Raw genomic sequence first — 27,998 nt, forward strand, 5'->3', positions numbered from 1 at the left:
GGAGCGCTGAAACATTTCAGACACTCACCCCCAGTCACAGATGTGGGTTGAATCTATCATCGTTCTTTAGCTCGCTTCTTCACCCTAACCCAGCCATACGCAAATTGGTCTTGACCCCGTTCCTCATGGAAACAGTCCTACCCGAACTGCCAAGGCAGGTCTTCCCTGGACCGGAAATAATCATTCTGGGACCGGTTAGGGGTAACACCCCTCATCTGCCAGGATAGCTTGAATCCAGTGGCAAAGTTCAGGCTAGACTGTTCCTACGAGGAACGTAGTAAAAACTGATTTGCATATGGTTGGGTCTGAACTGGATTCAACACAGATATGTGACTGGGGGCGGGAGGCGAGTGTCTGAAAAGTTGCAGTGCTCCGTTCATTATCTCCTTGTGTTTGCTTTGTTTGCCGTAGTTGGCAGGGTATGCCGAGACGTGGGTCCATTGCTCACTTTTCCACTAGATTCAAGCTAGCCTGGATGATGAGGGGTGTTATACCAAAACTGGTCCCAGGATGCTTGTTCCTGGTCCAGGGAAAACCTGGCTTGGCAGTTCAGTCTTGACTGTTCTGATGAGGAACAGGTTCAAACGTGATTTGCATATGGCTGGGTACAGACTGGGGTGGTGAAGTGAGCTAGAGAACGATGATGGATTCAACTCAGATCCGTGGCTGGGGTTGAGATTCTGAACAGTTTCAGCGCTCTGGCCATCATCTCCTTATGTTTGCTTTGTAATGAAACAAGCCCACACTTAAATCTTGCTTTCAGATAATCTCGCTTTACAGAACGTTACGTCCTCCGATGTTCTAGTCACTAAGATACCAAAATGTTAGTAGCTTCACTGCACTAAAAATAAACTAAGATCAGCACTCTCTTCTGCAGGGTCAGCATACCACATAATAATTGAAATCGTCCAACATGTGAAGACCCTTCACTGTCACTCACAATTACTTTGTGGGCGTGGCCTGAGCCAAGTGGTGCCTTGGAAATGTCAAAAATAAAAAAAGCAATGTTCACAGCTGGGCAACTCGGACAGATGTAGGAGCGCATGAGAAAGGAAAACAAAGCGAGGGAGCCACCTTGTTCCTCCCCCGGCCTCCATGCTGTTACCTCACGCAACATGTTACAGATAAGTGTCACCAATAAAATGACATGTTAAATAGTCCACCACCATTTATTCATTGGGTCGGTTAATAGCATTATTTAAAGCATGTTGTTAAAAGATAGTGTAAAGACCATAAAGAGCTGATTAAACTGTGGGGTAAGCTCTTTATTTTGAAAAACCTAAGAGCATCTTAATGAATGGCCTGCACAAGCATTACTAATGCATTGGCCTCATAATTAGCGCTGCACTATGCACAAAAGCACCGGCCTGTGGCGATCAATATTTAATTGTGTCTTCTTTCTGTTGCTGGGTGTCTGTTGCTGCTGGCGCTGAGCAGAGCAGTGGAGCCCTCCGTGGGTTTCTGAATGGGCACATACCAGAGGCCGTCTTCAGTTACAGTGCCCCTGCTCCGGCATGCCTCACGCAAACGACATTCGATCCGGGCTTGCCCTCTGGACTCAATAATGTGCATTGATGACGTTTCATTAATGTCATGTGTACTGTTTATTTGACACAGGACGATCCAGGGTGTTAAAATACATTTACTATTGTAGAATGTTACCTAAATAGTTTTTGTGATGACCTGTGATAGATTAGTGTTTAAAAAGAGCGTCTTTAAACTTTGCGTTGAGAGGGGTGGTGTGAATGATGCTCAGGTCTGGCTGTGTAAGGTCTCGGCCACGTGACAGCGCTGCCCATCACTAAACAGTGGCATAGAAAGAATGATCTGGGGCTCGGCACAAGCAAGGAAAATATCCACGTTGACTCTTGGTGGTAGTAGATACATCATTATTGAGGTAATATGGGCCCCTCAGGGCTCTGGGTCCTGGTGCCACTGCACCTGCTGCACGCATGGCAGCTACACCCCTGTCACTAAAGCAGACCTCGAGACTCCGTCACCGCACGTGGTCATCTTCCCTCTTCCTACCACATTGTCTGCTTGATCAGGGCTCTCTTCCTCATTACATGGAAATTCCCTCCTGTGACAGGCATGGCTGCCCAATGCAGCCACAGCCCAGTGTTACAAGTGTTTCAGACTGCAAGAAGAGTGAAAAATGAATGTTCGTTGAGATGAACGTTCATTGCTGACATGTTACCTGCAGTTCAAGGGTTCACTGTCGGTAGGACCAACTAGGCTTTTCCTTCCATCAATTATTGATAAATTAAGTCCCACTGAATTGGGTGTTGGTAGCCCCTGTAATTTACAGTGCTTGCTAAGAGTAAACTGCAGTGTTAAACATTATGTAAGAAAGAACAGTAATCTAATATCATAACACACGTACTAAGGGAATGATATCCAAATTACTTATAATACCTTACTGTAAGTGGTAGTGATAGCACAGCTTTTCCTACCCTGCCATTGGCTGAGTTAAGGAGCTCCTTCTTCCCCTCTTCATGACCTTATCCTGTAACCCAATGGATGACAGTAGAATTCTGGGGAAAGACCTCCTTTGTACCTCTCTACAGCCTCACTCACCCATGGGAGACCGGAGACGCAATACAGCCCCACGTCGCGAGCTGTACTCTTTTTATACCTCATGCTAACTCTTCCCAATCACATGGGAGCTGCACGCAGGTGAAAAGGAGTGAGGCAGACATTGGGTATGCAGTACCAACTGATTCATTTGTTGGGAATTGAGCTAGCCTCTGCCTGGTCACAAAACCCTCAGGTACCCTTCATACTGCAAGAGACCAGGTCAAAGGTTACATACCATGTGACAGACTACACTTGTTCTCTTCCAATCTCTACCTAACACTACTCACCTTTAACCACATCAATGTCCTCGAACGGGCTGGAAACACAAAACTGTACCGCAAGCTCTCCCAAGTCTACACAAAGAGGGACGCAAAACTCTCTACTCAAAAGCCATCTACGTTTCAACCGCCTTGTTGTTAATGATCCTGAATCTTGTTCAGAGTTCTGTTACTGTCTGATATGTTTGCACTATGCATATACCTATACCAACATACAGAGTGCCTTTTTTAAAAGATGTACAAAAACTCAATACTACAATGAAGTGTTCGTGTTTTATTCATTCTCCACAGAAAGGCTTTAATGGTTCGAGCCATAAATGTTACAAATACACCAATTTTTCAAAAATTGTTACCCATAAATCTATGGTAACGTGACTTCCTACACAAACAGTCAAGGATTAATAGCAATCTAAGACATGTATCAAGCTCTTAAAAATGGAAGAAACGTCATCTAAAAATTTCCTAGTTGCCTCTTTTTTCAGTTCAATTAGTTTGAGCCCCTATATTTGCTTCTGCAGGTTCAAATAAGAATTATTTTTGATTCATCTATCACTTATAAAAGAATAAAAGGCATACACTTTAAATGTAAGCCAGGCGCCTTACTGTTTGCTTGAAAGTTACACATATGTGCTCACAAAAGGTGCATCCATATCTCAAGCTGTGCTAACAACAAAAAGGCTATTATCACCAAGCTGAGTTTACTGAGCACATAATAAAACCAAATACACTAAGATCTTTATGACTCAAAAATAATTGAATCCCTACCTTGGAGAGAGAAGGATATGAAAATCTATCAGTGTTAATCTCTTCAAAATCTGTGCATAGTAAAACAGATTTACAGCCAGGGTGTTTAATTAAATATTGGTATGAGAATTCTACTACAGCAATTCTATAATGATATACCGAGGGAGCATGTTCTCTATCTCAAGGACAGCAGAACAGCATTGTTAGCGAAACCGCTGTAGGTTAAGTTTCCCACAATCGCTTCATGCCCAGTTGATATAATCCCTTCTTTTATTTGTTCACATTACATATTACTAATACTAATAACTTGCTTAACATAGCTCTAAATAGCACCGTCCTGCGGGTTATTAAAGCAATACGTGAAAATAAAAACAAAGCAAATGATAAAAAATAAAATGATGAAAAGTGAAAATAAAGAATATTTTATTATCTTTGGTAATTAAGGAAATCTATTGAACTTGAAGAACAAGTAATTTTTTCTAATGCTAAAGTACATTTTCCAAGATTAGATGTGGGGTAACGTTAGGGTCAGAGTTTGATGAATGGTTATTGTTATGATAAAATGTAGCATTTGGGTTAGAGTTGAGGAGTTGGTTAAAGTTAGCACTATGTTTAAATTTTGGATCATGGTAAGGGTAAGGGAGCTATAGAGGGGTCTGGCTAGTGTATAGGCTGTGTTTCAGTTGAGTATTAGGGTGAGGGTTACAATTAGGGTAGTAGTCAGGGATTCTCTTCATTCTGGAATTCTTCATAATTTTTTATTCATAAATGTCACTGAAATGCAAAATGTTTTTTTGTCATAATCTTTTCTTTCCATGAAAGTATTTGTTCATTATTTTATCAAAGACAACGAATTTTAATCATTGCAAATTACAGGTGTTAACATAAAAAAATTAAATGATGTTCCGCATATTGAGCTTGGACTGATGAAGGACTGCATTGGATTCAAACACAAGGCTGCAGTACATATTCAGACATCAGCAGCGAGCGTGTAACTTATTGAGGCACTGTAATACCTTTTATTTACTCTGCTAACGCAGCATAGAGTAATATAGGGAGAGTTAAAATCTACAGTTGAGCCAGAAATTTAAGGTAAAAAAACAAGTTTATCCCCAGAGTTCAGTATGGATAGTTAACTAGTGCAGTATTTCTCAAACTGTGGGTCGGGGCCCACTCATAGGTCACAAGCAGTTTTTTGGGGAGTTGCTAAATTCCTGGTTTATGTGAAAGTAATATTTAAAATAATTATTGCACCGGTACAAAGGTGCTAAACAATGTCCCTAAACCCAGTTTTAAAACAAACTCTTGCACGTATTCCCAAGAAAGACTCAGAGTGAAGCTTACAGTATTTGTTGCTACTGTTTTTTACTTCACAAAAGCCATGTCAGTAGACATTGTGCTCACTATATGTGATCATACACAACCATTATACTTGTGTATGACTTTCGGACATAACTTAAGAAATATATATGTGGCCTAATATCCAAAGCTACAAACTTTGGATCTCAGGACCCAGGATCAAGTCCCAGCCTTGGCTCAACATCTTTTGATTTTATGCAAATGACTTAGGGGCCGATTATGATGGCGGACGGACCTCAGTCCGTCCGACACCATAGAGTAGGAGGGAACCTCCGCATGGCCTGCGGAGTTCCCTCCTGTGCAATTAGGATGTGACCGCCACCCTGGCGGTCACATCCTCTATTTTTACCATTGTGGCGGGTGCGGCTTCAAGCTGCATCCGCAGCATTGGTAAAAATGCATACATTGCATTTGTATGCAGAAAGCGGCAGGCACCGCGTGGTGCCTGCCGATTTCTGCATACAAATGCAGGGGGGTACCATAGGTACCCCCATGTGCACCCCCCACCCCACCTTTACCCAGAGGGTCCGCAACGGGCCCCCGCAGTGAAGTTACACATGCTTTTCCATGGTGGAAAACCCGCCGCGGAAAAGCATTTTAAACAGCCGATCCTAATATGGCTGACTCTGTCTGAGAGACACCGTCACCATATTAGAGCTTTTCCGCCGCGGTTGTAAGCCAACCGCGGCGGAAAAGCTGCGGACGGAAACCAGGACCCACCAGCCATCCTAATGTGGCGGTGGGTCTCTGGTGGGTCCGCTGCGGTTTTTCCGCATCCTCCGGGCCGGTGGTGGCTTCCGCCGGCCCGGAGGATGCGGAAAAACCACAATCGTAATAGGCCCCTTAATCTTCCATCTTTATAATAGCATGAATCTGACCTTGTGTAATGTAAACTGGTGTTCATATAAAGTGCTCTTGGGGCTTTTTACCTATACACTATATACACTATTTGCTATATACACTACATAAAATTGATGTTTATATGGACTCCAAAATGCAACATTGGGCATAGTTTTTACACAAAAATGTATATGAGGCCTCACCCCATACTCTGCTGTAGAAGGAGCTACTCAAGTTTGCTAATATCAACACCAAGATTTTTCAGAAGCCTGATGATTTTAGTGAACAAGTTCTACAGGTTAGCCTCCCACAGTGTTCCAGCTCCACAGTACAACGATTTGTATTGGCAGACTAATACCTTCAACACAGGTGAATATTGAACGGAATGGTTACGGTCACAACGTTTATAAAAATTGCTATTACATTAAATAATCTCCCCTGCTTCATGTGCATTAAAGCTAGGTGGATTGCAAAGTTTACGTTCTATGTGGTTCTAAAAAGTTTAGGAAACACCAAGACCTGGAACTCCCTCCAGACCGACCTGCGCCTGACCCAAGACCACCTCTCCTTCAGGAAGAAGCTGAAGACCTGGCTGTTCGAGCAGTAGCGGCACCCACCCCCCCACCCCCCCCCCCCCCCAGCGCCTTGAGACCCTACGGGTATGTAGCGCGCTTTACAAGTGTCACTGATTGATTGATTGATTGAAACACTGCACTAGTGATTTTGTAGATGTACAATTGATCTGTCTTTGGAAAACGGACAGAGCGCCAGCAAGCTCCCTCCTCTGTACCAAAGGTATTGCATGTGTGGTTGTCTAAGCTCAGAACATCTAATCAAGCAAGAGAACCAGAAACAGTGACTGCAACCGCATCTAGAACGTGTGGCCAATGGAGAAAAGATGACTCCAAGATGATGCCCCACTTATTAACATAAATTAGCAGCAATTTCCCTCCGCTGCTTGTAATGGATGCTTCACTGGCCTTGCTTTGCAATGGAACCATTTTTCCCACAACCTAAAAATGGATCCAGCTACTGTCTGCTGAGGAGTGCAATCCTTCAAAGGCATGCCCTATACATTTAATGGGATAGGAAAGTATATTCCTAGCCTTACTGAACATGCAGATTTGGGGGATGTCTCAGCTTTTCAACATGTTAAAGCCCAGTTGTTGATACTATGAATTTCAAAGACCTTTTTGACTTGACTGACGATAGCAATGAAAATGTCAAGTGGGGCGCAGGGTTATGAAGGAGGCAATAATGATTAGAGGAATTGATTTATTCCTTGGCAGGCAGACCAAACTTCAAAGTCTTTCAGTGCAGTCAGGATGGCAGAGCATACCATTGCTCAATATATCAGATTAATTCGAATGGAATCCACTTTTCGTAAGTGATGCACAGGGAAATTAATCTAGCTGGCACTCCTATTTCATAGTTTAGATTCTTGACTGAAATCATAGCTATTGAAAAGAGGACATTGAATATTTCAGCGTTTCAAACAGTAGGTTGGCATGGTCTCTTTCACCAAGCGTGTGTTTAATGAAGCTGGTTATGGTTATTGTCAATTTATAATATCATCATCATGAACTATTTGCATTACTTAAAATGCATAAATGTACATATAAAAAAGCAATTAAGATCATCCTTTGCAATACATAATTAATCATATAATTTAAAATGTTTTTGTCCAATGAGAACTATCCAAGCATTAATACAGGCTTCAGATATCCAAATCTTTAGGCTTTAAATACATTATGCAATTCATATAAAATTCATCTTCTGCACTTGATCACATATTTCTTATACCTTAAAACCATTTTAAAACTTCTTTTTTTTCTGTAAAGAAACTCCTGATTCTTTACAGCAGCCCATACAAATGATGCAATCACATAGCATACATACAGGATTTCCAATTGTTGCATAAATGATAAGGCTACACGATGATGTTTCAACCAAATTTGTGCAATAGTGGAACAATAAACTTTTTCCACTCCTGAACATAGAAAGAGCAATAGAAGAGAATGAGCACAGCTGTCTGTGTGGACTTTCCATCACATTGGCATAAGGGAAGCTGAGTAATAGAATTCAGGTTTGCAGGATAGCCCAACATAAGCGGGATATGTTTTAAATTAAACTTAATTAAAATAAAATGATGCTGCGAATTCTCAACAAATTACAAATAATAGAGCCATACATCACAGGGGGCACGCCAGATATACCCTTAAAGTGTTTTTCCCCTTATTGCTCTACCTCCTATCACTTGTGCATTTTGCCCAAAAATCTCCTTGAGTATTGATTTCCAAAATTTGGCACATAAGCTTGGAGTATGAAAGAGTTTTTCTAACCCTAAAGAGAGTAGAGTCAAGTGAACATACCGCATCCATGATATTCTATTTGCATGCTCTACATTCAATATGTCTTTTAACATTGACTGATTTAATACAACTGAGTTTCTTTTCCATATTAAGAGCCACAACAGTAAGGGAGGCGTTCTAATAGTGCCAGTAATATACGGCAGTCCCAATTCTGAATGACAAACATAATTGAAACAAGCGCGTGGCACCGAGATTAACCTCTTACAAAAACCATCCTCTGCTCGTTGTAATAAAGTAACATCCTCCGTACCACAGATTGCTTCCCCATAGGTTTCAATAGATGTGGCTTTAGCTAGATATATTTTTATCATTTCTTGGACTGATTTAGAGCCTAGCTTTTTTGAAAAATGAAATATAGCAACTATGCTTTTCTCCATAAGGTTTGCTCTATTTGCTATCATGTCCTTCAAGTTTAATCTAGAATTGAAGAGAACTCCTAGGTACAGAAGTTCTCTACACGTTCTAATCTTTTTTGCCCTATTGAGAATTTCACCCACTTCTTTGAATCATCACCAACAACCATTACAAAAGTTTTTGCTTCATTTACATATAAGTCCAATTCTGCCATAAATGAGGTATACTTCTCTATGAGAGACACTTTATAATGTCTGTGTTTCTTGCTTTGTGAGTTTAGGACCTCATCATTTTTGTGGTTGTGTCTGGAGTGCTGTGCCACCCTCTGCGACAGAAATATTCAGAACTCTGCTTTAGGCTTGCACTTGTCACAAAGACTATTGTGGGTTGTTGATCCGGGGTGACAGAAGTTCCAAATCACTAAAAACATTACTACACTTCTCGCCAACCTTTTTCTCACTTCCTTTTTTCAAGAGGCACATCTCTTACCACAAATAATTCCTCCCTGAGCTTCCATAAACTCATTTGATGCAGGGTATCTGCAAATAATACAGACCTAACATTTAGATCTATGTGTAATCTGCAGGTCATAAAATCAAATCCCTGTAGAATGGTTTAAGGGATGAACGTGAACAAAGAAAAGATATGTTCGCAACCTGCAGGTTACATGCAGGTTTTAAGACTGCGTTAGCTGAACAAGAGTTGTAGTAATCTAGTATAATTTAGGTCATACTACTGTAGTTTTTTTTTATTCCACAGCACTCTAAATATTCGATAATTCCTGCAATGCTGAGAGGTTGTACAAAAGCGCCCACAAGCATACAAATAAAACATTATTGTAAATGTGCCATTCTGTAAGCCCTCGTATTCAGTGCAATTCTTCTATTGTGATGGTAAAGTTGGACACCCGGTAGCATCTGTGCTGAGGTAGAAGGCAATGAAATTAAACAACTTGATGGCTGGTGGCCTCATAGGCCATTAATTTATTGACTGGTGATACATAATGAATAATATTGGAGCGAACACATACTAAGTAATGTATGTGGTGTTAGAGTGGGCAGTGAAATGGACACGCAAGAGAGACTTGGTGTAGTTGTCAGGCACTAGTAAGAGTGTAAGCAACTGGTTAGCTGATGCCAAGGGGTGACTAGTAAAGATGAGTGGGTTTGGCTAGGGGGCTAAATGGACAGTTATCAGGTAGGATGCAGACTTATTCGGGGTACACAGTCAGAATTTCTTGCTACATCTTTGGTCACTAATGCCAATATGAGGTTGAAGGGTTACTGTATATGCAGTTGAGAACTTCATTTAACCTGCAAATCACTAATTGCAATTCCAGTGACACAGCTTAAGGAAACATCTGTCGACTAGTGTAGTCTGCATGCCATAAATTCAGAATTGGTCATGTAGCTTAGGGTCTTAAAGTGCTTGCAACAGTTCAACTTTGCCCACGCCCACTTCCATTGCCTACGCCATTCCCAATCTTCTGTCCCTTCCCTCCAAGAAAATGAAAACAATACACCACACTGACCAGTGTCTATTGTTTTCCTCTGCCTTTCCACTCTCATTACAACAAAAGCCCCTCACAATCCAAAACAAATCGAGAAAATGTTTACCAATGTCTGTCATTCGGTCTTCATGTGATATAAGTGGTAAGTAACTGATGACTACATCTGTATGAAAGGCTGACATAAATATTCAAAAGGAAATGCCTTCAGACAGGATTGCTTCAGTGACCTGCCTGGCCGTCTTAATGCACTTTCATACCTAGGCTTTGTACATTCATGCACTCTATGCAAACTCTTCCTCTACTTTTTTGTGTGCAAAACACCAGACTTGCTGTGACACACTGCTAAGCGGCATTCAGTTGGTATCTACCACCTCCTTCACATGCAGGATGTGCAACAGACCACCGCCTTTTTTGGTTTATGTATAGAAAATGCCCTGCTGCTTTGAACCCTGACCCTGCTAGACTATTTATCCCCACATAGGATACTGAAGGGCAATGTGAAGCAAAGTGGACCTCTGCTGGGACATCCAAGCTTTCAGAAGCAATAGACCCTTGTACTCAGACAAGAGACTCTCATCCAATTTGCACAAATCCCCATTTCTCATCTTATGCTGGAAAGAGTTTCAAACTATTCTTTCTGAGGGCTACATCACATTGAATCACATCACATCACATTTGGCTACCTTAAGCCACAGGGAGCAGATCCGGCTCCCAGATACTAATGTACACCACGGGCAACCCTTCCTGTGGGCCACCTCCCAGCTTCGACTACGGATCATGGATTGAGCCTGACTTTGCCATTATCTGGAAAAGCTTTGCTTACCTTGTATGTATGTGCAACACACCAACAGCAGAATCTAAAAACATATGTCTCATTCACTTGCATCTTCTTTGCAGACCCAACTACTACAGCTGTGCTACCACCTCTAGTCAAGAATCGCCAAGTCTTCTATACTTGCCACTGGTTCTCTAGTTAGGATCAGCACCTTCAGGTTCTCTTGGAAAAGAGCTAGCACACCTCTGTACCTCCTAGCCAGGTAGCCCTTGTCATGGTGAATATGCTCATTTTAACATGCCAGATAGCTTCTATGCGTGTGGCACATCCCATCATTGACACCTGTAGATGGCAATCCAACCGCAATGCTGAATGTCTTGTGGAATAGAAACTTCCCTTTGCCTGCATTCACCAGTTTCACGGTGGCCAAATCATGGCAAATCATTGACAACTTGTGCTAAGAGTTGTAAATGTTACTGTCCTTGGTCCACAAAGCAAGCACAAGGAGATGATGGACAGAGCGCTGAAACTATTCAGACACTCAACCCTAGACACAGATCTGGGTTGGATCCATCATCGTTCTTTAGCTCACTTCGCCATCCCAGTTCAGACCCAGCTATATGCAAATCAGTCTTGACCCTGTGCCTCATGGAAACAGTCCAGCCCAAACTGCCAAGCAATGTCTTCCCTGGACCGGAAACAAGCATCCTGGGACCGGTTTAGGCTAACAGTCCTTATCAGCCAGGCTATCTTGAATCCAGTGGCAAAGTGCGCAAGGGACCCACGCCTGGGCATACCCTGCCAACTTAGGGCGAACAAAGCAAACACAAGGAGATGATGAACGGAGCGCTGAAACTTTTCGGACACTCACCCCCAGTCACAGATCCTCCAAACTATTACGCAGTGTTTCATAGGATCTCTGGGGTTAATCTCTGGGGTTGGTTAACACTACTAAGCACAAAAATTAATATATTTAAATAAAACAAAATCAAATAAAAACATAAAAGTTTGCAGTGAAAGACAGAATGCACCGTCCATGCAGGGAAAATGCCATTTTCAATACTCGGTGTTTTTATGATGTTCATGCTCCAAGATTAGTGAAGGTTCTAGAACTGCCCCAGACTCTGCGTTCGGATGATGTATGCGGGACAGGGACAGTGTCCTCGTCCTGAGAAATAGACGTGTCTCCAGGTAGGCTACGTGTGTTTTAAGTTGAGTCACAGGAAACTGGTTGCACTCGGGCGTTAGTTAGCACCGAAGTACTGTTCAAACATGTGAACAAACTGCAAAACCAAACACGCTGTTTTACTCCTTATGGGCTGTATTTACAAAAGGGATTCTCTCGATCGGAATTTCTCTGGAAAAATTCTTTAGTAAACCGCCATCGCAGGTGCTAATTCAGAAGAAAGATGTCGCAGTTCTACCAGGGCCTTAGGCGTGTGTTCATCAAAGTGAACTATGTGCTGCCTCAAAAGCATTTAAGAACAGCTACTTATAAAACTATGCACCACATACAGGGCCAGACACGGATTTTTTTTAGTTACTTAAAGTCTTTTGAAACTCTAGAAGACATCTACTTAAGACAAGTTAAAAGGATACACATACATTTTTTAATTTTTTTTAATTTCTGTATGTTGATTTTAAACCAACATTTCCCCTGCTCCACTGAAAAAAAGACACAAACTAAAAAATATTCTTGACATTGTTTAAACAATATGCGTTTCCACAAACAACTTGGCAATTTATTTTAAAGCATTATTAAACATTTATCCTTGCCTAGTACAGGTATGCCGGAAAAAGTGCATTGTATTTTAACAAGGTGTGCCATCCAGTTTGATAGGTTTACTTTTTCAGCATTTTATTACACTGATTGCGTTTGTTGGACATATCACCAGATTGGGAATGCTTGCTGACATTCAATGGGAGGTGTATAGAATCAATATTTTCCTCGCCATCTTTCTTCGCTGATTGTATTCTGTCGAAGTCTTGCGACATCGGGCTAACCCCGTTATTGTGTAATTTACAAGGTAATCTTTAACTAAAGTAGTCATCCGTTTAAGGCTGATGCTGCTAACACTCTTTCTAGTGTTGTGTGTGTCCACACGAGGCCCTTACTCTCCCCCATCTCCGTCCCCTAACTTTAGGCATATTTTTTGGATAACCAAATTTGTATCTTTCATTTAGACGTACATTTCAAGCTTTTTAGTTTATACATTATTTATAAAATAGGTCCAAAAGTGTTCTGAAACGTATGTAGAGTAGGTCAGAGGTAGTGCAAATGCACACATCGCCGTCTCATTATGTTAATTTGTGTATGCGATTATGAAAATAAAATATTTGCATTAATCTACTCAAGATAGTCGCTGCAGGCCTCTCTCTTCCCAGTACTTGCCATGCACTAGCACCTTAGTTTGAATTTAGGAGCATGGCTGCTGTTTTTTGCCTAGTTCTGGTCGACATCCTACATCTTAGTGAGGGTGGACCTGCATTTTGAACAGTAAAGAAATCAGAAGAGGCTTTTGTTTAGAAGTAAAAAAAAAAAGAAACCTTCACAGTCTCCATGAAATAGGTCCAAAATACATCTATAAAGCTCATTCGAAAACATGTCAGTGGTGGCACCGCTGTTTGGAGCTTTGTGTTGTAATATTAATTGCCATTAGAACATTAGGAGCCGCATTAAAGACAATGGAGTGGCTTACTGCCAATAATGTCTGGCGCAGGCTGTCTGCTTCAGCATTTCAATGCCTATCTCTCTGTTTCTCCCTTTTTAGTTTAGAACATTCTGCCCCAGAAGGTGGAATGCTTTCCTAGCATTATATAGCCCTTTTGCCTCAGGCTATACCAGTTGTTAAAAGGCCTTTATACTCATTATAGGATCTTGCCTGTGTCTAAGGCCTAGAATTCAGGTTCGGGCCCCTTAAAAACTCTTATAGCCCCCGGCAGGGGCCAATAATGCTATATTATGTGAAGAGGCATTTCAATTGTCGTATTGCTCTATTCAAGATGGAGTCTGCAGGTCTTAGATCCTTCTCCTACCTCGCCGCCAAGACCTGGAACACCCTGCCTCTCCACCTCAGACAAGCCTCATGGCTGACCCAATTCATGAAGGATCTCAAGACCTGGCTCTTCGACTGAACGCCCGCGCCCAGACAGATCAGCAGCCCCCATCCTACCCCCCTGAGTGTCTTGAGACCCTCATAGTTGATTAGTCGGGCTGTACAATCCCTGGTTGATTTTTCTTCTCAGTCCTCCATACTAGATAGTTGCTGCTGCCACCTCAGTGCACGTGGGCAAGCACAGCTGCTATCTTTTTTCCGGGACCGTCTTAGTGATGGTGGACGAGCAGTATGTTGCATCCCAAAAATTATTAGCAGGTATTGAAGGTGGTTTCTTTTGGGCTCTGATGTCTCAGGGCTACGAGCAGTTGTCGACGACAGTTACTCCATCTACTTCCCTCTATTTTCCGCACTCTTCTCACCACACGCTCCAAGGTTCCATGTCGAATCCTTTTTTGCAGATTTTCACTGCAATTTCTTTTTTGTTTTTCATCTGGAGTTTAATGAAGGCTTTTCAGGGTTGGTGTTGCTTGATTTCTGTTCTCTTTACCGATGCTAAGATGGATGATTAATGATGTGAAACTACAGTCATGAATCACCACCCCTCAGACATGTTTAAAGACTTCAAGGTTGAGGCTAGCAAACATTTCAATAGGCAACCACTGGTCCATAAAATATACCACAAATTCTGACAGGGTTGGACAGAATCCGCTGCCCCGTGTCCACATGAACCATGAGCTCAGCCATCCAAAACATACTAGTAATTGCAGATTTTATTTTACTCGGTACCCAAACACTGATAATATCTCCCTTAAAACCTCAGCTGGGAGAAGTGCAGTCTGATGCTGGGAAAACTGATCACATCTCTCATTTAGAGATTCTAGTCTGCTGCCTTCACCAGGACACCTGAGGCTAAAGGTCAATAAAACTGCAGTGAACCCAAGCATGTGTGGGAAAGCCTAAAATGGAGCAGTACCTTCAAAATATCACAACGAGGTTATTTTGAAATGTAAAAGCATTGGCGAGTGGGGCCCCCAAATAAATAGAAAAGGTCCATCATTGTGTTTGACGCAAGTAATATTGTTAGGCGTGGCCTAGCAGATGATTTATGGAACATTCTCACCTCTCACAGTGCTCAGGGGTTGAGCATCCCAAACACCCATTACGAGGCAATGGAGAATAATAGTATATACCAGGGTTGACTAAAAACTTCAGAAATAAAAATGCAGATTATGCTGCATATTCTATACAAAATTATTAGGCTATTCTGTCGTTTTAATAGAATTTCTGGGCAAGGGTTTCATGTCAATGGTGATGGTTCAACACCCGAGTCCAATAATAAGCAATAATTTAAAAGTGCCCAAAAAACCTTTCTGAGGAGCCTGTCTCTGCGCATCACCAAGTGTGCCACCTTTTAATACCTTTTGACCTATATGAGCTAGAAACAAAATTGCATTAGTTGAAATCCTCAAATTCTTCAACATAAGATGGCTTATGTGCCAAGTGCGATAATTCTATAATCATGCAGAACCACATAACTCCAGTCGCCCTCCCCATGACGTAGCACTAAAATGGGTGCAAATGATATTTCTTCACATTTTAATACTAAATGTTCTCCGCTCACATTGAGCTCACCCCAGACGTTAGCGTGGGTAGCTACCACCATTCGCACCTATCTATAAAAGATGTGCGCGCCTGTTTTGTGTGTAGTTTAACTTAGGGGTGCAAAGGGTGTCAATCAGTTCTGCTGCCACTGTAAGCATGCAGTGACACTCCACAAAACCCTTTTCACAAATAATTATTGTGCACTTGTGTTAAGATTGTTTTTAATTGTTAGCACGCACACCATTCCAAGGTACAGCTCCTGGTTGCACATGCGCACAACAGGCAGGGACACAGTTGATATTATTGCTTATGTAATGCTGTAAATATGGTGGAGGGATAATTCACAGGCCAGCACTTATATGTTTTGCCGCACTTCTGTCCAACAGCATGAAAATAATGAAAGGGTGGCATATAGGTCGTTGTCATTAGAGAGAAGTGGTGAAATGACAAGATCAGCCATTGTCTGTCGGTGCGTGCTTATTTAAAGAGCTGTTGCAATGCTGTCGCTCGCCCCCTCCAAGAGGAGGCCTGTGCATTCTTTCCACTCTAAATTACAGGTTTGGAAACCGAGTAGTGCCAGAGGGAAGCCGCTAAGCAGCAGTGTGATAACAGACACCGAGTTAAACCTCGACACAGAGCAAGGCCTGACTCTGAGCTCGTGTGCACGTGTAAGAACCCTTCTCCTTTCACTGCATGACTTCCGGGCTTGACGTGTTTGGATCGCAGTCCGACGTCATCTGTACGTGACTGGTATTGAAAGATTAGGGAGGACAGGAAACACAATAAGAGAGACAGCGAGAATTAAAGGACTACTTTTAGAGAGATAGGAGGGACGCTTCACAAAGGTCAACTTGCATATGAAGGTGGCTCAAGTTTCACATGTAGATCTGTTTTTGCAATTCTCTAAATCTGAATTTGTACCAGGAAAGGGATGAAGTAATATTTTGCATGAGTGAATCCTTCCAGGGGGTGGAGGAGGGCGAAGAGAGGGAGTTCCATGCAATGGAGTAACACAAAATGATGCCCACCCCCCTTTACCAAAATGTGAGGGGTCTCTCGTATCTCACAGGTATTCATTAGCCTTGGGATGAATGGGGCCCCAAAGGGTTGAGGGTCCCCCTGGAGGGTTAGGGACCCTCCTTCAGCTCAGGGGCTGTGGGGACCTGCATTATGTCCCTGGTTCCTAGCTAGAGATGGTATTGTTAAGTTTGGGTGGGTAGAATGCCCAACCGGAGCAGGATATTCAATCTCCTTGCGCCATGAGTGAGATTAAAATCTATGTAGTTCTGGGTTTTCTTAAATACCACTGATTCAGCAAAGTTTTTATATAAAATTAATTTGGCGCAATGCGATGAGTCAAGGTCAAAGCTTAGTCTTGGGGTGTAGCATTTTAAAAAGAGTTTCAATTGAGGCGGTGTCCAAGTCAGCAACAGATCAGTACTAATATTCGCCAGTTTGAAGGCGAAAGACATGTTTTTATAAAATACGTGCTTCGTAGAATCACTATCAAAGGTCTCTGTTTTAAGCAGGGAGCGAAGTGTGCCATCCTTTGCATGGAGCAGGTTGTATGCCCACCTAATGATGTTTGCGATACCTCGAGAGTAAGAGCTCGTGAGCGATAGTTCAAGGCGGAGTGCTTGTACTGGGATAGACTGCGCTACCTTTAGCATTTTCCTCAATATTTTTCCTTCTTTTAGGTCCAGGAATGACCACTGCTTTATAGGAATGTATTCCAAAGCATATGATAAAACTGCAGGGATCTTCACACTGTAGACTTTAAGCAGGGAGGAGAAATGTCTATTTCCCGAGGCCGTGTATAACCTTTGCAGTGCTCCTGCATGCACCTCTGATTTTCTCGACAAGTTTAGAAACTGGCGGTTATTTTTTAGTGACTTAGTGAAGATCCTACCCAGATAGGTATACTCCTCAACTTCTTCGATTTTTTCGTCACCAAGTCTCCAACAGTATTTACTGCTTTTTTTCTTCCCTGAGAAAGAGACTATTTTTGTTTTGGTTAAATTAGGTATTAGATAGAGATGGTATTGAAATTCGGGAACATTTATGAGATTTTGAATATCCCGCAACATTTACACAAGATATCCCCACGCTGAGTACAGCAAGCGATTTAGTCCTGTCAAGAATAGGAGTAAATCGGTTTCAGGAGGTGAATGGGAAGGCAGCGCACCAAAAGTGGTGGGAGAGTGTGCTAAAGGACTTCTTCATGGGAAAATTGTTTTCCCCATGAAGATTAAAATAAAAGTTATATTACAATTGCACTTTAAACATTGTACGGAATTGCGCATCATTAAGTGCCTTCCCAGGATGAGAAAAAGGAATTCACAGAATGCTCCCAGGTGTAACTCTCACAAGCGAGTCTACCTTCAAAATATGCCTAAGTCATGAGAAGGAATAAACCTGCAGCTGCAGACTCACAAACTATTTAATGAGTCAGCCCAGAATGTCCACCTGGTGAACATAAGATATTTAACCAATATGATGTCTGTAGTAGTGCATAGGTTCAAAGTGTACAGCTTTCCTAGATCAACATTAAGCAGCGCGTGGAGCGGTCTATCCAAAATATCAAAAGTAGAAATACTCATTTAAATAATGAATATTTTTTTCTTCCCTGAGAAAGAGACTATTTTTGTTTTGGTTAAATTAGGTATTAGATAGAGATGGTATTGAAATTCGGGAACATTTATGAGATTTTGAATATCCCGCAACATTAACACAAGATATCCCCACGCTGAGTACAGCAAGCGATTTAGTCCTGTCAAGAATAGGAGTAAATCGGTTTCAGGAGGTGAATGGGAAGGCAGCGCACCAAAAGTGGTGGGAGAGTGTGCTAAAGGACTTCTTCATGGGAAAATTGTTTTCCCCATGAAGATTAAAATAAAAGTTATATTACAATTGCACTTTAAACATTGTACGGAATTGCGCATCATTAAGTGCCTTCCCAGGATGAGAAAAAGGAATTCACAGAATGCTCCCAGGTGTAACTCTCACAAGCGAGTCTACCTTCAAAATATGCCTAAGTCATGAGAAGGAATAAACCTGCAGCTGCAGACTCACAAACTATTTAATGAGTCAGCCCAGAATGTCCACCTGGTGAACATAAGATATTTAACCAATATGATGTCTGTAGTAGTGCATAGGTTCAAAGTGTACAGCTTTCCTAGATCAACATTAAGCAGCGCGTGGAGCGGTCTATCCAAAATATCAAAAGTAGAAATACTCATTTAAATAATGAATATTGTGTTTTCATTCAGTGCCTATAATTATACGTTGTGCTATTTTCTGTGAACTGTACTGAATAGCAGAGTCTGTCTTATAGTCAGAGAGAAACTTCACAGGTGTGCACAGTTTGTTGTGTAATTGTCCACTTTATGATCTTGAAACAGTCATACACACTCCTGAATTCTAATGGATAGAGCCAGGCCCAAACTGTGAACGTCAATGGAGAAGAACTTTTTAACAATTCAACTTAGTTGAGGTAAGTCCTTTTTCACCATGACTGCCCAGGCCTCCATGGCCTCTCATGCGGTAACTGGGGGCAGAGATACCCCAATGCTTAAAGCTGATATCTGGCCCATCTTTGATTCTGGTTTCCGGTCCTATGGCAGGTCTACTATGAACCTTACATAGGCGCCTATGGACAGTTGAATACCATGCACAAATCACTATTTATGCACAAATCACTATTTATGCACGAATCAATATTTATGCACAAATCAGTATTAAGATCCAGCCCATAACCTGGCCATGGTTGGTTACTTGTCCAAGCACATTGCTGGGTCAACTTCACCTGTGTTTGTGTTTTTTTTATTCGTGTTTGCTAAGGACCTGGGGGTGATTGTGTATAGTGCCCTGCTCAGTGAATATTCACATTACTGTTTTGTTTATTATTTCTTTTATTTTTTTCTCCTTGTAGTTAGCACCCAGAGCGGGAGAGGTAGAGATGCCAGAACCTGAAAGACTGAAACCCCTTGTATTTCAGCACTAGGTTCTGTTCTTTCCAATGTGTGTCAATGAAGCCGCCCTGTATTTTGATACAGACTTGGCTGGTGTCTCACCTGTTCACCCCTCATCCCCTCTCTCCAGCCTCAACACTCTGGCCGTAAGAGAGGCTGTGTGTGCATCTTGGGTGAGCCCAGATATTTCCAGGAAAAGGAAAGGCCCTCCTCAGGAGTACAATCAGGCTGCGCCTGGAGGACGTGAGTCGTACTGTGAAAGGACCGTGGCCACCAGGAAGGATGCTGTGGTACGGGTCCCTCCCGGACCCCACACACCAGCAGATGCTGTTTAGCAGTGATGCCTACAGAAGCCAGAAGCGGCATCATTTTTAGATGACTTCCTGGTGGGCGAGGAGCTATGACCATGTACCAGGAGCCATCTCAACACTTTGCTCGTCAACCACTGACACCCCAAAGATCATAGGGACCACTCAGCAAAGTTTTCCAAGTTTTCTTCCCTCTCTGCCTCTTCCCAGCTCCCCACATTCTTTGGAATTGACAGTTACCATATATCAAAGTTGCGCGTGCATTATGGAGGAGCCAGAGGAAACGCGGGCATGTCAAATATGTCATAACTGTTCCCAAGCTTGGAAATTAGAGGATGGTGTCATACGATACACCTGTGAAAAGTACATGCAAATCAGAATGCGTAATCAAGCAAAGGAAATGTAGCACATGATGAAACATGCTGTATTTCCAAATATCCTCGCACCTGCTCTGCGCTGATGACTATTAGGAATTAACTGACAACAATTCTTGCTATTTCTATTCTATTTAAAATGGTATTAATTGTTCATTTGGACGAGATACAAACGATTTAAGCATCACTATAACACAAACGGTTACAAATAATCATCAAACCCCGGCATATACTAACCAATTATTCACAGAAACCTTTAATTTTTTGGAACTATGTGGGAACTGTATGTTCTTAGATGCTTATACGCTTCAGGCATAACAGATCTAGATATCACTCCTTGTTGATGACTTGTTTCCTGTGGGAAAGTGGTACATGCACCAACATGACACACCAAAAGCCAGAAAGAACAAGCAATCACTCAAAGGAAGCTTCATGGGAAAACACTTTCCTTTCTGTGCATATATCTATATAGTCACAAAAGGTGGACCAGTTTAGAATGAGGCAAGATCAACACAAAATTAGTCAAATTGTTATTTTGATATATGTTTAAAGTGGTCCTTCTGCTTTCATTACTGTTTTAAGAAAGTATAGACAAACGTATCGTGGTGAGTGGGAAAACTGAGAAGAAAAAGTGCATAAAATGTGGTGTAAATTGAGTTCTTGTGTTTTAGGAAGGAGGAACGCGAGACCGGGAAAATAAATCCTGGTGCTACTCACTAACATACAGGAAGACAACCATTGTAGTAGTTAGTGACATTATAGTAATATTAGCAATAAGATGATTTGAACAGAAAAACGAAAAAACACAACCGAAAGAAGAGCACAACAAACTACAAGTGTACGATTCAAACAATGAAGCCTACAGGCCACTTTCTGTAACTTTTTATCCTTAGCAGAATGTACATTATCGGATTCTGCCACACATTATGCACATAGTAGGTCTTTTACAACAGCTGGTCACAGAGCAAAATGCACAACTCAATCCTTGAAGCGTGTCATGGTTCAGCTGGCGCATTTGACCTCATCACTTTGCTGCACACTTGTGTGTCATCTCACAAGGGCGACAGGCTACTATTTTTTATAATGGAATGGAAATTAGCTGCAGGACTTATTGGCTGACCAGTGCAATAAAAATGTTTCATCTCGTTGTATCGGTACCCAACACATTCAGGTGCCCAACTCATAAACTATACACCCCCTTATATCACCACCCAATCAATGTGGGGCTTGAAATAGTAAGCTTCTGACAGGGCCGGCCTTAGGCATGTGCAAGCTGTGCACCTGCACTGGGCCACCAAACCCCAGGGGCCACCACCCCAATATATATCCTTAATATAATTATCCTCTGAGGATGGATACATATTTGCGTGGTGGCCCCTGGCAGGAATTTGGCGGCCTCTGGCTCTGATCCACTTCCAAACACCCTGACCCCCTCCTCTTCACTGGCCTCCGCGCTCCATCCCCGCCCAGACCCCCTCTTCCGGGGCCCCCTACCTACGCTCCCTGCCCAGGGCAGCCATGAGCCTAGAGCCACCCCTGCTTCTGATCTGGTTGAACTAACTCCCCCATGGGAACCCACTCATTTTCTGCTTACTACTGTTGTCTTTAACCATTCACCAAATAAATCCTGTGGGGTACCGGGGTCATGAGGTATACATTTGCTCTATATACATTTACTCTATACTACTTATCATCACCAAACCCACATATCCCTTCTGGCACAGAGTGTCACAGTGAAGTGTCAGTGGTTGTGGTTTCCTTCGCTAATCTTGTGCTGACGCCCCTACCACTGTTAGCTTGTAAAACTGCAGAAATATCACATACATTTAAGTATTTACATAGCATTCGCCATGCCTTCAGTTGTGGTGGGTACATTGCTTTGATTCTACAAAGAGCCAGGAGCCTGGATTCCCTATACATCCCTCCTTGGTCTCCATCTCAGCGCTACTCGTAGACTTCCCACTCAACCTCTCCTGTCCTTAGATGGGTAAACACCACAACAACCAACAAGTGTGGGTCGAAGGGCACAATTATCCCTCTCACTCCCTTTGAGCCATTCTATCGTTTCTTTCTAGCTCATTTCTACACTGTTTCCTCCCTGGCCCTTGTACCTAACCTCGATACAGGGCTAGAAGCCTATTTTGCACTTTCAGGTGGACCTCCGGCTGACGTTGGAAGGTTTGCACATTGCATTAGAGGTTGGGAGACACACTTAAGAACATGTATGGCGATGACAGTGCTGAACGACTTTTTCACATGCTGCCTCACACATATGTACTAACTGGCAGCTAAAACCTGGAACTCACTTCCCACTTACCTTCGCCTTACCCAGAACCACCTAGCATTCAGAAAGCAACTTAAAACGTGGATATTTGACGAGTAATTCCCCACCCCTCCTCTAGCGCCTTGAGACCCTCTGGGTATGTAGCGCGCTATATAAATTCTTTGACTTGACTTGACTTGATGACACATGTTGACCAAATGCCTGTCCACAGCAACAGTTTATGGACTTTTTCCAGTGCACGGCGCATTTGAAGGTTTGGTTTGAAGTCTTGCTTCATGGCACACCTGTGGGGCCTGCTGCATTCTCTAGAGTATATCTTAAGGCCTGTCGATACAACATGTAGTTCAGTGGATTCTTTATTGCTATGGATAGCTTACATTCGATGTTGCCATCCTAGAGCCACAGCTAGTGTGGAAATAAATGCTATTCATGGCTCTCCGGCATGCTTCTGAGGCACCCTTGCTGCACAACAACACAAATTAAAGCCACCGCCTTAAAATAATGAGCACGGACAACAGGTCCCAACTTGCAGCGACATGAAACTCCTCCTGTGTAAGACACAAATGGCGACTGAGGCACGTTTCTTGCCGGTGTTGATTGTTTACCCCATCACAGGTTAGCAATGCCACCTTTATTGTATGTGTAGACAGTGTAGTACCACATTATAGCATGTATAGCTATGTACTGCATGAGAGGTGGTTCAAAATCATGCGCAAGAGTGGAAATACTCACCCAAAGGAAACACCTGGGCAAAGGATGGCGTGTTTAATGTACAAAGTAAGTCATAGCTGTACTATCTGGATGTGAAAGAGCATCCTGAAACCAAATCTGATTAGCCAAATCGTTTTCCCAGTACTGGAAGGTACTGCAGAACTAGTGCATGAAGGGATATCTCCTCCCCAAAAAACGAACATCTCCCACATGCCAGTCATGGATATTGTTGGAGAAGCAACCACCCGAATACACAAGTATTGATGGTTGATACTCCGAGGTGCAGTCATGTAGGCGTTCACTATAAGTAACACAAATACGTACATACACACATGCATACATACAACTTCTCACTATAAAGGTACATGTCTTGATGATGTCAGTCTGTCCCCTTTGTCCTCCTGAGTCTCTTTCGATATAAGAAAAATTTGGATAACACATGAAAGTACTTTTTGCAGACTGATGTGCATGGCGTTCAGGCTGTTATCATAGCAGACAATTGGCACACTCTATAGCTCTCAGGTGATAGGAAGCGATATTGCGATAATCGCATAAGGTTAGTATTGTAAGTACCTACTCTTGTCACAACAGCGTATTTCACAAAAATACCAATGTATAACATAGGGCACTAAATCAAAAACGTGTTGTCAACGTTTCGAGCCAGTGCAAACTGGGAGACAGGGAGTTCCCCCGGCAAACCTGTTCCAGCCCCAGTGCCCCCGGGCCAAGGGCATGGCGACCAATGGTCTGTGCAAAAACAACTTAACAAAACGCCACTTATTGGATGCGAAGTCGCCCTCTATTGTGGCAGTGGCAGCAGGGTGCCAGAGAACAGAGGCGGCGGCAGGCCACCGTGCCCCTTTCTTAACACTCTGCGCGGCCACATTCCTCAAGAAAAATACGAATGTCTCATCCGCCACAGTTCAATTAATTTCACAGGAAAATGCGAGGTCTGTGCTTTGCGTTATTTAACCCAACAGACCCTCTCAGGCAGCCCCCTCTCTCACGTTGGCTCTCGGGGGGCTGCTGAGTTAGTCTGCCGTGAAGGAAGCAAAGTGCACCCCTGTGTGTAAATACTTGACAGAAGCAGCCAAATGTCACGTGCCAGTTGCACTCTGATGGAAACACGCAGCCGTCTCCATGCGTGAAAATACGCGCAAATCCGAAAGGAAGCAAGTTCAGGGGGGGGTGTCTGCGGAACATCCACATTCCCTTTCAGAGGCCACCGGCGTGCCCTCTGCAGATTACTTCCTTATTGCATTGTTTGCCTTTCTTGGGAAGAGAACCGAAAGTCGCAGCAGGGTACGATCAAGCAGCCCGTCTGACTTAGTCGCTTCAGGGACTCTTGTGTTTCAGACTCCAGTGTCACAGAGGGGCCGCGAGCACTGTCTGCGCCATGTGGAAGCTCAGTCGGCTGCAGCTGAACCGCCGCGGTGTCCATCAAAGGGGGTGTCTGGGGAGCACATGAAAGCTCAGCCCGTCGGGAACGCACTCAAAAGGAAACTCGAAAGGGCTCTTTTTCTGATTTCTTTTTCACCACAACTTACATAGTTGTGCTCTACACAGAACATTGAAGCGTGCTCAAGTGACACAGATTGCATACTTTAGGACACTTCACGCACGTTGTTCTGTGTTTGTGTACACACCAGAGGGCGGAAGGTGTGACTGCCTGTGTATGCGCTCCTGCGTGACGTGGAGTCCTGGAAAGGCGGAACAGACACGCACTCAGCGACAGCAATAGGTAACTTTGGAGAGAGAAAAAAAGAATACGCATATTGTGTTGTTTCCTGAATTCCTTGTCGGTAGACGGCGTGAAAGAAAACAACGCAGTGGGCCTAAAGTGTGTTTCTTTCATTACACTGGCGACCAATTGTGTGTTGTACTCGTCAAAGTGTGTGCGCATTTAAAGGGATTAATAGTGACGCAGCAACACAACATTGTGGTTGAGACATATCAACTCACACCCCAGATGAAGTTAGTCACGCTTTCCTTCACTCTAAGGCGCCCTGAACAATGTATATAAAACAATGGCATTGCAACGTTAACACTGCCTCTCTTTTTCTTCTTTTCGCTCCTTATGTCCGCCGAAGTAAATGAGCCGAGGAGGCACAACATTCCTCGCAACCTGCCCAAACTCCCCGCCGGGCTGCCTGCACTGGAGACAAGTTAAACATGCCTTTCCTTCTGGCTCGACGTACTGCCGGCTGAATGCAGATCAAATTCCTCCTCCTCCCTCCCACCCTCACGTCTTCATCTCCAAGAATGAGGTACATACACCAGGAAGAGGCACTGCCTGCAACTGCTGGACGTTTCTGCAGCCGCCAACAGGTCAATGTAGACCGATCCGGGCGGCCGCTCAAGCCAACGCGCGCTCCGCTGAGATAAAACTACAGACGACCAACTACCACCTGACAAAACAAGGCTGCCGCCCTGGAAACAATGCCCACTCTCCAAGAACGCACCCAGAGGTGTCCGAGATCTTAACTGACAGAAAACGAAAAGGCGAGCTCCGCCTGCGCCCTGCTAGAGATAAAGCAAGTAAACGTTTCGGCACGAGAGCCCTCCTTACCTTTCTGGTCTTCATCGGCTAAGGTGTCCCGTCCGATGATCAACAGCACCAGCAGCACCGCAGCCCGGAGCTTCATTATCGCTGTCCCACAGTCTCTGCTCCTAACTCCCAATTTCAGACTTTGGGAACGTATTGTGTCCTCAATCCCTTCTTTTAACCTCCCAAAACTGATTTCTGTCCTCTTCACAACTCCTTCCTCGCCTCAATCCTCAGCCCGGCTCCTCGGCGTTTCCTCCGGGCTCCCGCTGTACAAACCCATGCTTCGTCCTGCCCGGACAGGAGTAATGGGGCTTCACAGGAGCATCCAAGATACACGTTTACCGGCACAGGTTGTGAAAGTCTCCTGTCACTCTTGAAACTGTGAGTGGAAAGCTCCAGGTCTCCCTTGCCAGTAATCCTTATCAGTTCATACGAGTCGTGAGTGAAGCAATGCCGTTCCCAGCTCCCGGAATTGCAAAAGTTTTGACAGCTTTGGCCAAGCTCTCGGGCTCCCTCTACAAAACAATGATCCGCAAGAACCTTTGGAGTGTCCCGCGGTGACGTCAAAAATGTGGGCGTGCCTCTCTCCCAGCTGGAGGGGCTGGAGGCGGGGCAAGGGGGAAGAAAGGCAGATGGCATTGCACTGTAGAACACACAGGGCGTGTAATGTTCTATGCTGGCTTTACTTGAGTAATCAAAGAGACAAGAATTAACGCGAAGCAACTTAACTTTTACTGCCCGGCGCTAACCGGAAGGGCTCGCTTCAGCCAAGGACGGAGAACAGGCTGCTTTCAAATGTAAACCTTTCCACAGTCCTAGCACAACACGCGCCACCTAAAATAGCCTGTGGTGTTCAGACCACCAGCAGGTAAAGAGGACTCATTTATGAGCATCGGTGATGAACTTTGTGCTCTCTGGCATTTAAAAAAAAAGAGACTTAAGGACATGTATTTTAGGTATTTTTTGGGGGGTCCAAGTTCAACATGAGAAAGCAGAAATTTACTCCAGGCTGGCTGACAGCACAGTCCTTATATTATTTTGTGCCCTCATCCAGAAATCCAAAAAATACAGAAAAGTGTTGGATGGAATTCTTGAATAAATCTCAGTCACCGGTAATTACCTGTGGCTGCATCCCAGTTCATACACCGGAGTAATTACCAGTGGCTGAGATTAATTCAAGCATTCCTTGTATCACTCTCGGCTTGCACCATTTATTATACCACCTTACAGTAAGAAATCCAAAGAAGGCACTGCTTTCTTGTTACACACTACCAAGCTCTGGGACACACTATCTGCCTGCATTATAAGCACCCAGAAGCATATATACTTCAGAAGACAGTCGAAAAAGTGGGTATTTCCTAAATAAATGCACCACCTGTAGCCGGGCAACAGAGCCCAGAAAAAAGTTGCACCCTCAAGTGCAATCCTCAGCTTACAACCCACAAATGGCAAACAACTCAACCAGCAAATTACTTTCATTATGCAGGGAAGCAAAAGAGGGCTGACCAATGGGTCACTGTGACAATATATAGTTATGTACTTCCGTATATAACTGTTATGGTCCACAATAATACTAAAACCATAATATTTAGTGGTCAGACACAAATTGTAACATATACCTATTAATTTCCCATAATACATACCTGCTACGAGGGTTGCCCATCACTTTACAGCCAAAAAACAAACATCACCAAATGAACAGGAATGGCATTACTGAAGAGATCTGTCACACATTACTGGACAGTTTTGGAGGACTTTAATATAGTCCATTCACCTTAGGTCCCAAATATCTATTCAATCTGACCACTTCTTTACATCTCACATCAACAGTTAGATATGGCATGATAATACAAATGCTCATCCCTAAAGATCTCTGCACTTCTGTCTCTCTCCAACTATGCCCACACAGGACCACAACTATATACAAAATCTCAGATTGGACAACCCCGTGCATTAACCAGCTAAGCAGACTATATCATGTGAATTGACAGAAAGGGACCTGCAGTGCTGTCCAAAACTAATAGCACACAAAAAATACTTAAAACTGCACATCTATCTCTGACACTGCATCATCCTACAAGCTTCATCCCATAACACGATAACTACACCTCGTGGTTATCAGGCACATCATGGAAACAACTTCCCACATAGGGTCAAAACAAATGCAACATTCTTCCAACCCCACACCCTAAATGGTGTAGCGTGCTACTCATGTAGGCAAGAGCTTTAGTGTCCCACACAGGGGTAGTAAGCACTATATAAACTATGTAATACAATACAATCATTTTTTTGTATGCTCTAGTGTTTCTCCCTAGGTGGGATTGGTATGGCC

The 27,998-nt window shown here is 43.2% G+C and overlaps 1 protein-coding gene and 1 long non-coding RNA gene across 2 annotated transcripts in view; both read right to left on the bottom strand.

Annotated features, from left to right (window-relative positions):
• The window catches only part of EGFR (epidermal growth factor receptor), a 414,372-nt gene extending 388,141 nt beyond the window's left edge, over positions 1 to 26,231 (bottom strand). Inside the window, exon 1 of the mRNA XM_086941735.1 lies at positions 25,688 to 26,231. Coding sequence (XP_086797861.1) covers positions 25,688 to 25,763 — 76 coding nt within the window. The 5' untranslated portion in view covers positions 25,764 to 26,231. The remainder of the gene's footprint in view (positions 1 to 25,687) is intronic.
• On the bottom strand, positions 603 to 6,051 carry LOC147688834 (uncharacterized). The gene is made up of 3 exons (XR_015300566.1): positions 5,799 to 6,051; positions 3,072 to 5,163; positions 603 to 2,443 (listed from the first exon to the last, which is right to left on the bottom strand). It is a non-coding gene; the product is annotated as an uncharacterized LOC147688834 (long non-coding RNA).
• Positions 26,232 to 27,998: the final 1,767 nt, after the last annotated feature.

This window comes from Lissotriton vulgaris, chromosome 10 (genome assembly GCF_964263255.1).
Source record: "Lissotriton vulgaris chromosome 10, aLisVul1.2, whole genome shotgun sequence".
Lineage (NCBI taxonomy): Eukaryota > Metazoa > Chordata > Amphibia > Caudata > Salamandridae > Lissotriton > Lissotriton vulgaris.